We start from the raw sequence: 12,820 nt of genomic DNA, 5'->3' as shown, positions 1-12,820 counted from the left end.
CCTCCTTCTCCTTGGCAACCCCCAGTCTATTCTCTATGTCCCTTATTCTGCTTATGTTTCATAGCTAGGTTCATTTGTGTCGTATTTTAGATTACACGTATAAGCAATTTCATATGATATTTGTCTTTCTCTGCCTGACTTACTTAACTTAGTATGATAATCTCTAGTTGCATTCATGTTGTTGCAAATGGCATTATTTCATTTTTTTTAATGGCTGAGTAATACTCCATCATGCATATATACCACATTTTTTTTAATCCATTCATCTGCGGACAGACATTTAGGTTGTTTCCATGTCTTGGCTATTGTGAATAGGACATGCACTTGACTATTATTCTTAAAGTTACCAAGAAGTCTCTTCCTTTTCCCCTTAGGTTTTGGCATCGTAGCCTGAGGCAGGGACACAAAATTGTACTGCGGGCTCCTCCTGTGTGAAGTTAGATTCGACTCACCAGAGGCTAAATGTTCAATCCCAATCTTCTGTGCACTGGGCAGCTCAAAGATGAGCTAGGCTGTTGTTTCCAAACTGATCCTTACCCACTGAGCCCCGCCTGCAAGTACACTCCTGGAGCCGGGCCGATCTTAGCGCTGGAGTTCAGCGGGGAGCCAGACATAGAGGATGCCCGCCCTCACAAAGCTTCTGCTTTCCTAAAGGAGGCAGAGAGGAGATAAATAAAGACATGAGGTAACTTCAGATAGTCATAGTTTCGATAGAGACTAATAAGGGTCAGAGGATGGGCTGGGGCCTTAGGAAAGTCTTCACTGGAGGGACGATGCTAGAACTGAGAACGGAAGGGTGAGCAGAGGACCCAAGTGGGTAAAGAGATGGAAGAGGAGAAATCTCATTCAGGTCTTGAGCTGGTGATGGTCAGTGAACAAGCAGGGAGCCAGTGTCGCTGGAATGGAGTGCAAAGGGATTGAATGCTTAGCACTGAATTGAAGCTCAAGAGGGCCAGAGTCCAGATCACGTCAATCCTCGGAGGCCCCACTCAACACTGGATTTAGATATATTCTTCCCATCGAGTCCATGGTCATTCTGCTTAGGTCCTTGTGTGATATTCTAGATAAGGTTATAGATTAAGGATTCATGCGTATCATACTCATGGGGGGCCCTGGTGGCTTCAGCCCAGCCTCCTCCTTTTACAGGCAAGGAAGTCTGGACAGGGACGATGACATGGCTGCCCTGGGCTCTCATACATTGTTAGGGGCAATCCACCTGAGCCCCCTTTTCCACCACCACAATCTAGAAGGGGCGCCCCTTTAGAGAGTGAGTGGGGAGGGGCTGTCTGTGGTCCGACTCCAGACAGGACACAGGATAGGATGATTGGGATTGGGGTCAGGGAGGGGGAGATGCTCAGCCCAGTCCTGGAACCCAGGAAGGTCAAGGCCGCCCGCTGGGAAATAGAGGTAGTGAAACAACAGCCGCCTGGGGCAGAGGAGCAGAGTAAGCAGGCTGGACCTCAGGGGGAGGGGAGGAAGGGAGCCAGAGTCTGTACTTCTGAGTCTGCTGAAATCACCAAGCAGTGGGAGGAACAGAGAATGTTTTCCATCTGAGCCACAAATCACACTATGTTCTGCCTTAGACTTCGTCCATGCCTGTTGCCTTGGGTGCTGTGCCACATCACTGCCTCCGGCCCCTTTGTCAGGATTGCCCTCCTAGATTGGCACCCTTCCCAAAAGTCTGTCTCTGTCTCTAGAAGGCTCTGGGGATCAGTTACAGGCAAGCCCACAGGGCTGAGGGCTAGGATCTGGAGGCTCAGTCCAGGAGGCTGTGTGTGCTTGGGCTGTGGGGACCAATACCATGCCCGGGACCAATGTCATGGTGATAGGAACTGCGGGGTGCCCAATGTCAGTGAAGGGAGGGGTGTGCAGTCAAATGCTGGTCTTACTTTTGTGGTCAGGTCATGAAGACTTCCTGGAGGAGGAGCTATCTTAGGAGAGAAAACCAGAGAGAGAGAGAGATGATGGTGAAGTTGGTGGGATCTCTGCTTCTGGAATAGATACTGTTTGTGAGGTGTCTTGAAGACTCACCAGCAGAGGGGTCACTGAACAACTGTGTCAGGGCAAAGTGGGACCAGGTCATGTAGAACAGCTGTGTGACTTCAGAACTGGAAGAATGGCCCCCAGATCTCTATTGTAGGAAGCAGAGCCCACAGTGAACTTGGGATTTCCTTGTCATTTGATAAGGAAATGTCATCTAATGTGTCCTGATAAGGGCCAGGGTCCCTGGTGGTTGAAACAACAATGATGATAGTGATGTTAGGTTACAAGTGTTAGGTTCCAGCTCTGTGTCAGGCAGAGTTCCATGTGCATGTTCCCATGTGTCACCTCATTTCATCTTCATGGCAGCAATCTTGTATGAAGGGCACTCATCTTAATCTCTTTTTTAGAGATGAGGAAATTGAGGTGCAGAGAAGTTGGTTTTATGCCTGAGGTCATATGATCATCTCTATTTTCAACCTGGATAACACTTGTCATTCTTTAGTCACAAGTAAAATGTCTCCTCATCTTTGATGTCTTCCTTCTCTCCAAAGGCAGGCAATTGCTCCCTCCTCTGTGTTCCCATGACATGTGTCATATCATCTCATAATAGGTGTTGTGTTTCTCAGTTTCTTTTAGTGGTTGGAGCATCCCCTAAGGCCCCACGGACTGCAGCACACCAGGCTCCCCTGTCCTTCAGTATCTCCCAGAGTTTGCTCAAACTCATGTCTATTGAGTGGGTGATGCTGTCCAACCATCTCACCCTAAGAGCAAAGAATGTGGCTTCTCCATATCTGCAGTGCCCAGTGCCAGAACAATGTTGGATACACATTTGATGTTCAGTGAAAGCTTCCTGCATAAAAATAGGATTAGTAACAACTCACAGTTATACCAACTTAGAATTTTCCCAATACTGTCACATGCATGATGTACTCATTGAGGCTTAGTAAGGCAGGTCTACCAGTTGTCCGATTGAAGGTGATGCTATGAGGTCAGAGAGATGTTAGACAATATTCCCAAAGTTGCTCAGCTAATAAAGAGGTAGAGACAGGGATGAAGCCCAGGTCTTGTATTTCCAAATGTCTCACTATTCCCTCTCCTTGACATTGTCCCCTTGACACAAATATTTTCAGCAACAGAGGCTCAGTATGTGAACATTCTAATGGAAACCAAAGCCAATCTATTCACAAACCTCCAGTGGTTAGCTGGAGTGTGTGAGGCAGGTGATGATGATGGTTCTTGACTTCCTTCCCTTTTGTTGTTGTTCAGTTGCTCAGTTGTGTCTGACTTTGCAATCCCATGGACTTGCCACACGCCAGGCTCCCCTGTCCTTCACCATCTCCCAGAGTTTGCTCAAACTCATGTCCATTGAGTGGGTGATACAATCCAACCATCTCATCCTCTGTTGCTCCCTTCTCTTCATGCCTCCAAAGCATCAGCGTCTTTCCCAATGAGTTGGCTCTTTGCATCAGGAGGCCAAAGTATTGGAGCTTCAGCTTCAGCATCAGTCCTTCCAGTGAATATTTGGGGTTGATTTCCTGCCCCTTTAGAATTCTTCAAAGAAAGAGGACCACAGGTGGCTTCCTTTGAAGCCAAAGTCCAGTTCTGTTCCAGGCATGATGCTTCCTGAGCAGTAGGCAAATATCATCTTTATTCTCCTTTACTGAATTCAGAGCAGTCTGTATTGGTTTAACATTGACATAACTGAGCATGTCTTTTCTTAATCCATACTTGAAGTAAATCTAAAACATTACAAACATCTGAATTAGAAACTTCAAGGAATCTACAGATACTATCCCCTCAAGGAGGCAGACTATAACTATCTATCAAATGTGGGCTGCTCGTAGTGACTTCCTTCCAAAGGGTAAAGTATGAAAGGAGGGGAGAGAATTACAGGACAGCTGGGAAACCTGATAAGCATCATGAATGACAGGTCATATTATGGCCTGTCCCTTTGCTGTGATGAAATGAACATGATGTCAGATTGGTGCAAAAGTAATTGCAGTTTCAGACTGTGAATTTTAAATCATTATAACTAGGCTCAAGCACACCTTTATTAATCAAAGTAGGAACCATTTCAATCAACACATTTTTGCCAACAAGAAATAAGTTTGCTTTTTCCTGTAGTGTAAAAATTCATGCTTCGGGATTAGATGAACTCTTGGAAAGCATTTTCTGCCTCCTGCTGGTTGTAGAAGCGTTTTCCCTGCAAAGAATTGTCAAGATGCTTGAAGAAGTGGTAGTCAGTTGGCGAGAGGTCAGGTGAATATGGCAGATGAGGCAAAACTTCGAAGCGCAATTCGTTTAACTTGTAAAGTGAAGCATTTGTTGTGCGATGTGCATTCGAGCGTTGTCGTGGAGAAGAATTGGGCCCTTTCTGTTGACCAATGCCAGCTGTAGGCATTGTAGTTTTCATGCATCTCATTGATTTGCTGAGCATATTTCTCAGATGTAATGGTTTCGCTGGGACTCAGAAAGCTGTAGTGGATCAGACTGGCAGCAGGCCACCACACAGTGACCATGACCTTTCTCTGGTGCAAGTTTGGCTCTACCTCTGTGGTCTTCCTCCTCCAAACCCATAGCTTCAACCTAATTATGAGAAAAACTTCAGAGAAGCCTGTACTGAGCAACATTGTACCAAATCCTTGACTACTTACTCCTCAACTGACAAGGTCATCAGCAACAAGAAAAGTCTGAGACATTGTCATAGTTTAGAGGAGCCTAAGAAGACATGATGGTTAAAAATAACTGGAATCTTGGACGCAGAAGAGGAGCAGAAAAGAGGAGCAGAAGAGGAGCAGAAAAGAAATATTAGGTGAAAACTAAGAAAATCCATATAAAATGTGAGCTTTAGTTAATAGTAAGGTACAGGCACTTCCCTGGTAGTCCAGAGGTTAAGGCTTTGAGCTTCCATAGCAGGCGTCATGGGTTCGATCCCTGGTCTGCAAACTATGATCCTGCATGCTGCTGAACATGGCCAAAAAAAAAAAAAAAAACATAATAAGGTACAATATTGGTTCATTGCTTGCAAAAAATGTACCCATACTAACATAATAAGGAACCTGGGTACGGAGTTGTGTGTATATATATGTGTATGTACACACATGCACACACACACATTGTACCATCTTTGAAGCTTTCGTAAATCTAAAGCTATTCTAAAAAATTTTTTTAAGTTTATTTAAAGAAAAGAAAGTAGAGGAAGGAATTCTCATATGTTCCTGGTGAAAATGCAAAAATAGCACAGCCATTTTGTAAAACAGTCTGGCAGTTGCTTATAAACCAAAAATACACACAACCCATGACTCAGCAATTCCACTACTTGGTATTTACCTAGGGCTTCCCTGGTGGCTCAGAGGTTAAAGCGTCTGCCTCCAGTGTGGGAGACCTGGGTTCGATCCCTGGGTCAGAAAGATCCCCTGGAGAAGGAAATGGCAACCCACTCCAGTATCCTTGCCTGGAGAATCCCACGAACGGAGGAGCCTGGCAGGCTACAATCCACAGGGTCGCAAAGAGTCGGACGCGACTGAGCGACTTCACTTCACTATGCTGACACCAAAGCCAGTATGCAAATACTTCCAGCAGCTTTACTCGTAATTACCATCAACTGAAAGCAATCCAGACATCTCTCAACCAGCGATGGTTCAGGGAGGTGTGGCAGGTCCATACGGTGAAATATTACCCAGCGATAAGAGAAAACAGAGTTCTGAAAATGTAGCTGGAGGGAATCCCAAATGCAGTGCATTAAGTGAGACAAGTCAGACTGGAAAGGAGCCATGCTATGGGAATTTACTTTTATGACGTTTTGGAAAAGGCAGCACTAAAGGGACAGAGAATAGGTCTTGCCAGGTGCTGGAGACTGAGGGAGGTGATGGACCACAAAGAGCCGTGGGGCAGTATTGAGGGCACGATGGTTCTATTTCTTGATTGTGGTCATGGTTACACATGATACGTACATATTCATCAAAATTCACAGAACTGTGTGCTAATAAGGTGAATTTTATTATATGTTAATCATGTGTTAATTTAAATAAATACAAACTCAGGGATGATTGACCACTTTCCAAGGTTGCCCTCCCAGGATTTGCTTCAGGAGTCTCATCTACTGCATTTGCAGTGACTGCACTTCCTGCTGTTCAGTCTGCCAAAGGGACACTGCTGTGGTCTGATGTGGGTGTCACCATGCTACTTCCTGTTTGGAGACTTGGAAGTGAAAGCCATAGTTTAGGGACAAGGACACAAGCATAGACAATGGCCAGGCTCCTGGCTTAACAGTGGTGAATGAGCTGAGCCCTTCCTGTCCACCCGCTTCTGATACAGTCATGACACTGACTTGACCTTACTTTTGGTGTGACGCCTGGTGTGGCTTTTTGTTGGGGCTTCCCTGGTGGCTCAGGTGGTAAAGAATCCACCTGCAATGCAGGAAACTCAAGTTCAATCCCTGGGAGGGGAAGATCCCCTGGAGAAGGGCATGGCTACCCACTCCAATATTCTTGCCTGGAAAATCCAGGGACAGAGGAGCCTGGCAGGCTACAGTCCATGGGGTCACAAAGAGTCGGACACAGCTGAGGGAGTAACACTTAGAGCTGACAGAGCGCCTTCCCGGGCGTTCAGCTGTGTGATCTGTGCATGACCTCTGCCACTTCAGCGGGATATGTTGTCATCTCCGAGTTAAAAAGAGGGAGACTCTGAGAGCTCTCGCTTACCTGTATGTGCAGGTGCACTGGCGTGGCCCCTCCATGGGTTGGCTAATTAATATAAAATACATGGTATAATAATTTGGCACAATAGATGTTACCGTTTATGCATTTTACAGATAAGGAATATAATTACTTTACAAATGAGGAAACAGAGGTTCTGGGAATTTCCCAAGGCCACTTGACTCATATCAGAGCCAAGAGTTGAACTCAGAAGTTCAAGTTCCAAGTTCTTCTACAATCCCATAAGCTGGTTGTGTGACTTTTACATGGAGTGTGGTTAACTGGATGGTGTTTGGCCATGAATCTTCCCATCTTTTCTGTGCCAGTGAGCAGAGATCCTAATTAGCACCCACCCAGGTGGTGCTAGTGGTGAAGAATCCATCTGTCTACTAAGGAGATGCAAGAGACGGGGGTTCAATCCCTGGGTCAGGAAGATCCCCTGGAAGAGGGCATGGAAACCCACTGTAGGTGTTGGTGCCTGGAGAATCCCATGGACAGAGGAGCCTGGCGGGCTACTGTCCATGGGGTCACAAAGAGCTTGACTCAACTTTAGTGACTTAGCGTGCATAGAGGCTGGTCTGAATGCGCCTCATCCCACTGAGTCCCTGGCCTTAAGAAGGTGGAACACTTGGCAAGAACCTTGGCCAAAACCCTCTCTGACCCCTGACCCTGCCCTTGGGTTTGCTAGTCATCCTCTATGATTATACTTATTTCAGAGCCTTTTTCATCTGGGGCTGTGTTTCCTACTTCTCTGCTTGCACTTCCTTTTTTTCCCATTTCTTCCAAGACTGTCCATCTTGTCCCTGAGGACCATTCTGAGCCTGGTCTTATCCTCACTGACTGCTTCCTTGCCCCTTCCCCTGATTTCATGGACCACGCACAGGTCTTTCTATCTCTCCTTGTTCTGCTCCCCACTCAGGGAGCCTCACCGGGGAGAAACTGGAGACCAGAACCTGTAACTGGAGCTTCCCCTTCCCTGCTCATCGCTGGCATTTCTGAGCACACCTGGCTTGCTGGTTCTCAAGGCAGAACCTCTCACCCCCAGGCCAGAAGGCAGGAAAAGAGTCAGAGAATCATCCAGACCATAATCACAAAGAGAGAGGCCTCCAGATGAGCCCCACGTAACCCTAGACTTCTTTTCATAATCCCTACAGAGTTATCATCTACTCACCCATCTTCAGCTTTCTAATCAGAATCTTAAAGTAAGATACCACTGTGCTCAATCATGTCTTACTCTTTGTGATCCCATGGACTATAGCCCACCAGGCTCCTCTGTCCATGGGATTCTCCAGGGAAGAACACTGGAGTGCATTGCCATTTCTTTCTCTAGGGTATCTTTCTGAACCAGGAACTGAACCTGAGTCTCTTGCTTCTCCTGCATTGGCAGGCAGATTCTTTACCGTTAGAGCCACTTGGGAAGCCAAGATACCACTAGTGTGAGTGAAATTAAGAATGAATACTGGGGACTTCCCTGGTGGTCCAGTGGTTAAGAATCCACCTTGCAATGCAAGGGATGCAGGTTTTATCCCTGGTCAGGGAACTAAGATCCCACCTGCAAAACAGCTAAGTGTGTGTGCCCACAACTGCTGAGACTGTGCCACAGCTAGAGAGTCCATGTGCTGCAACAACAAATCCTACATGACAGCAAAGATCCTGTGGGCTGCGACTAAGACCCGACGCAGCCAAATAAATAAATATTAAAAAGAAAACAAATAAAAAAGAATGAATACTGAAGGCAGAGAGAAAGAAATACTAGTCTCTTTTGATGTCTGGCCTCATTTAGAGGACTTGCCTCAGTCCTAATAGAAATAGGTTTTTATAGTCCCACCTGTGCAGGATGGTCAAGATCTGCAGTGAGCTTGTTCTCACTGTGTGATGGAAAGTCTGCTGGGCTCAGAGTCTGGAGACCTGATCCTATCAGGGCCTACGAGAAACCGAGCATCCCTTGTTGACGTCGTTGGTACATGAGAGCGTTGGTCACTGAATGACTCCAGCCTTAATGCTCTTTTTTTTTTTTTTTTAATTGAGATATAATTGCTTTACAGTGTTGTGTTGTTTCTGTTGTAGAATGAAGTGAATCAGCTAAAAGTATAAGATCCCCTGGAGAAGGGCATGGCTACCCACTCCAGTGTTTCTTGCCTGGAGAATTCCATGGACAGAGGAGCCTGGCAGGCTATAGTCCATGGGGTCTCGAAGAGTTGGACACAACTGAGTGACTAACTCTTCACTTTATACATTTATCCCCTCCGTCTTGGACCTCCCTCCCACCCCTCTAGATCATTACAGACCACCGAGCTGTTAGTGCTTATTTCCACCATGTTGTAGTCACCTCAGCCCTGTGCTCAGCTCCAGACATGCCTTGAGAAGGATACACCATTCCCTTCCTCAAATCCTGCCCAGGCTTACTCCCAGGATGACCCACTTTCCTGAACTGGCACGGGATTCCCGAAGCTCTTTTTGTGTCTGGTTGTCACTTCCATCCCATTAAACAGGGAGCCCCCTGGGGACAGTGACTGTGTCCACTGTCCTCCGTCTCCCCACTGTGCACGGCCGCAAAGTCTGCACAGAGTGGGCTCACAGAGGCTTTTAGAAAGAAGATTTTCAGGCCAAGAAGGCCCTTCGCTTAGAGTGGTGATGGAGGTTTAGTCGCTCAGTCATGTCTGACTCTTTGCGACCCTATGGACTGTAGCCCGCCAGGCTCCTCCATGGGATTCTCCAGGCAAGAATACTGGAGTGGGTTGTCATTTCCTCCTCTAGGGGATCTTCCTGACACAGGGATCGAATCCGAGTCTCCTGCGTTGCAGGCAGATTCTTTACCGCTGGGCCACTGGGGGAGCCTACAGTACAAGCTTTCAAAGCCTAGATGGCACTGTTGCTAGAGTCAGATCAGGTGCGTTCTGAAATCTGGTGAGGAGGGGCGAGAGAAGCAGAGCGGGGCCTGGAACGCAGGCTTGTGGAGTTAGAGTCAGACAGGCTGCAGAAATGCAGGGGCCCTACCTCGCCAGCACCGAGGGCTTTGCCATTTCCACCGCATCCTCCCCAGTCTGGCTTCAGCTGGCCTTCGAGGCAACCTTGTAGTTGGCTGGGCACTGTATCCATTCTAATTGTAAAGAATGGCAGCTCGAAGAAATTCAGTTGTTACTCAGTCACTCAGTCGTGTCCGACTCTTCATGACCCCATGGACTGCAGCACACCATGTTTCCCTGTCCTTCATCATCTCCTGGAGTTTGCTCAAACTCATGTCCATCAAGTCGACGATGCCATCCAACCATCTTATCCTCTGTCGTCCCCTTCTCCTCCTGCCTTCAGTCTTTCCCAGCATCAGGTCTTTTCCAGTGAGTCAGCTCTTCCCATCAGGTGGCCAAAGTATTGGAGCTTCAGTGTCAGCATCAGTCCTTCCCATGAATATTCAGGGTTGACTTCCTTTAGGATTGACTGATCTGATCTCCTTGCTGTCCAAGGGACCCTGAAGAGTCTTCTCCAACACCACAGTTTGAAAGCATCAAATCCAGTGGCCAGGCTAAAATTATGTAGCAGTTAATTGGCAGAGGTGTTTAACCCCTTGTACCTGGTGGGCTTCACCCTACCAGGTGAGGGTCCTTAGGGGGAGGGGAAGACAGATGTGGCCAGGGATACGGAGGTCCCAAGAGAGCAAGGGGTGAACTGGATGGAGTCTGGTTCTCAGCCAGACTGACAGCAAGGCATCAGCTGAGCCTACACCCTGAGTTGTCTGCCTTTGTGACCAGGGGAGAACAGTTGATTTGGAGGGAACAGATGACAACATGTATAGGTTCTTTGAAGAACAAAAATTGTGGGTAATTTGCACACTTGGGATCTAAGGTCAGTGGCTAATGTCTGATATAAATGATGATCTATTCTAGGATGCTGCCCCGTGGTCATTTGTATCTGTCATTTGTCTCTCACTTTACTGCATTTGTGTGTTTCTCATTAAAATAAAACAAATAAAACCATCCCGTGCATGAGTCAGGATGGGGGTCATGACTGTGCCCATTTAGCAGATGAAGAAATGGAAACGTTAAGAGACACAGCAAAGTTCACACAACAGATAGAGTGGTTGAACTGAAACTTTAGCCCAGTGTGAGGCTGAAATCAAATATTGTCCTCTTTTCACCACAGATTTTCCAAAATCTAGAAATCACAGAATTAGGAGGGCTGTTGTCGATGTGGAGGGTAAGGCATCAGAGACCAAAAACATCTCTAAGTAGAGTGGTGAATGATATACACATTTATGGAAAACTGAGGGACATTTTATATCTGTTACTTACAACATCTGATGGTCACTGTTCTCCTGTTTCTCCCCAGGACGATGAAGATAAGCTGACCTGGAAAGATCGTTTCCCAGGTTACCTGATGAACTTTGCCTCCATCTTGTTCATGGTAATTTCCTGGTGGGAACACCTGGTTCTGCCGTGTGCGTGTGGGTCCTGCTGTGCGGATGCTGGGGGTGTTAGTCTGTGATGCTGTGGGGATGATGAGGGGCTAGTGAAGATGAACCCACGGTCCTCCTAGAGGGGCAGGAGATGGGGGTTCAGTCGCTGGTCCAGGAAGATCCCACCTGCCAGGAAGCCTGTGTACCACAACTATTGAGCCCGTGGTGCACAGAGCCCAGGAAGTGTGACCCTGCGCCTACGTGCTGCAGCTACCGAAACCCTCGTGCCTAGAGTCCCTGCTCCGCAACAGGAGAAGCCACTGCAATGGAAGGCCACACGCTGCAATGAAGAGTAGCCCCGGCTCGCCACAACCGGAGAAGAGCCTGCATAGCAACCAAGACCCAGCATGGGCAAAAATAAATAGATGAATAAAATTATTACAAAAGTATTCCAAGTTGGATAATAAATTATATAGCCCCCTACCAATTTGGTTTTTTAAAAAAATCTTTATTTTGCACTAACTTTTCTGCATTTCTTTTTCATTTTTTAAAAAAATCCAGTCTCCAGATGGGGCTTGGCATTACCCTAGAACAAGGTGTGGAATTTGAAATAAAGGGGTCAGGATGATGTTTGTAAAAGAGTGGCTTTTTTTGGGTTACAGAGTTAGCCCAGGGCACCTATGGCAATGAACTTGCGTGTCCAGTGTCATTTCCTCCCCCACCCGTAGTGACTAAACCTTGGCAGAAGAAGCCAGGACCATGGCCATGAGGAAGCTTTTAGGGATGCCAGTCTGTCATCCATTGAGGATATTTTTCATGGAGTGATGAGAGCCAAGAAAAGCCCAGTGTGGTGGTGTTCATCTTCCTCACCCGTGGAAGAGGCCGGGGTGGACAAAGATGAATTTTCTCTTTCTTCTCCAGCCCAGAGGGTTGAGCTAATGTTCCTTTCCTTTTTGAATGAATACTCTTTTTGTGTCTTTTTTCTATGGGAGGATTATCAGAGGCAATTCCCTCCCTTTAGAGCAGGGTGCCTAAGCTTTCCTCCTACACCCAATATAACCATTGACTCATGTTTGTATATCAGAGACCAGTCATCAGAAACCCTCCTCCATCACTTGGATTATCACAGTGGCCTCCTAACTCAGCTCCCTGCTGTTATTCTGGCCCCAACAGATCATCAGCCTGCTGATCTTTTCCAAATCTAGGTCACATCACATTACTCCTCTGCTCAAAACTCTCTAAAGGCATCACATCTTGAGGCCAAAATCTTAGTTCTTTGTTCACAGATGCTGAACAGAAATATGGAATTTAGTCACTCAGTTGTGTCTGACTCCTTGCGACCCCATGGACTGCAGCACGCCAGGCTTCCCTGTTCTTCACTATCTCCCGGAGTTTACCCAAACTCATATCCATTGAGTTGGTGATGCCATCCAACCATCTCAACCTCTGTCATCCCCTTCTCCTCCTGCTTTCAATCTTTGCCAGCATCAGGGTCTTTTCTAATGAGTCAGTTCTTCACATCAGGTGGCCTAAGTATTGGAACTTCAGCTTCAGCATCTGTCCTTCCAAGAAGGAAGAAAGTGGCTTTATTTCTTTGCCAGGCAAAGAGGGAGCACGGTAATCTTGCACCTCAAGAACTGTGCCCCTTCCCTGGGGAGTAGGGAGAGGTCTTATGGTCAGGACTATGGTCAGGGGTATGTGGTAAGGATCAAGGTCGTGACAGTTTTGCATTCTTCTTTCTTCTGCAAAG

The 12,820-nt window shown here is 46.9% G+C and overlaps 1 protein-coding gene across 2 annotated transcripts in view; it reads left to right on the top strand.

The window, feature by feature from the left end:
* The window catches only part of ANO2 (anoctamin 2), a 336,156-nt gene that overhangs the window by 250,694 nt on the left and 72,642 nt on the right, over positions 1–12,820 (top strand). For both annotated transcript variants that reach the window (XM_043882141.1, XM_043882142.1), the window contains exon 15: positions 11,004–11,078. In XM_043882141.1, the coding sequence (XP_043738076.1) occupies positions 11,004–11,078 (75 nt within the window). The remainder of the gene's footprint in view (positions 1–11,003; positions 11,079–12,820) is intronic.

Source organism: Cervus elaphus, chromosome 22, assembly GCF_910594005.1.
Source record: "Cervus elaphus chromosome 22, mCerEla1.1, whole genome shotgun sequence".
NCBI lineage: Eukaryota > Metazoa > Chordata > Mammalia > Artiodactyla > Cervidae > Cervus > Cervus elaphus.
This window is presented reverse-complemented; position numbering and strand designations above follow the sequence as displayed.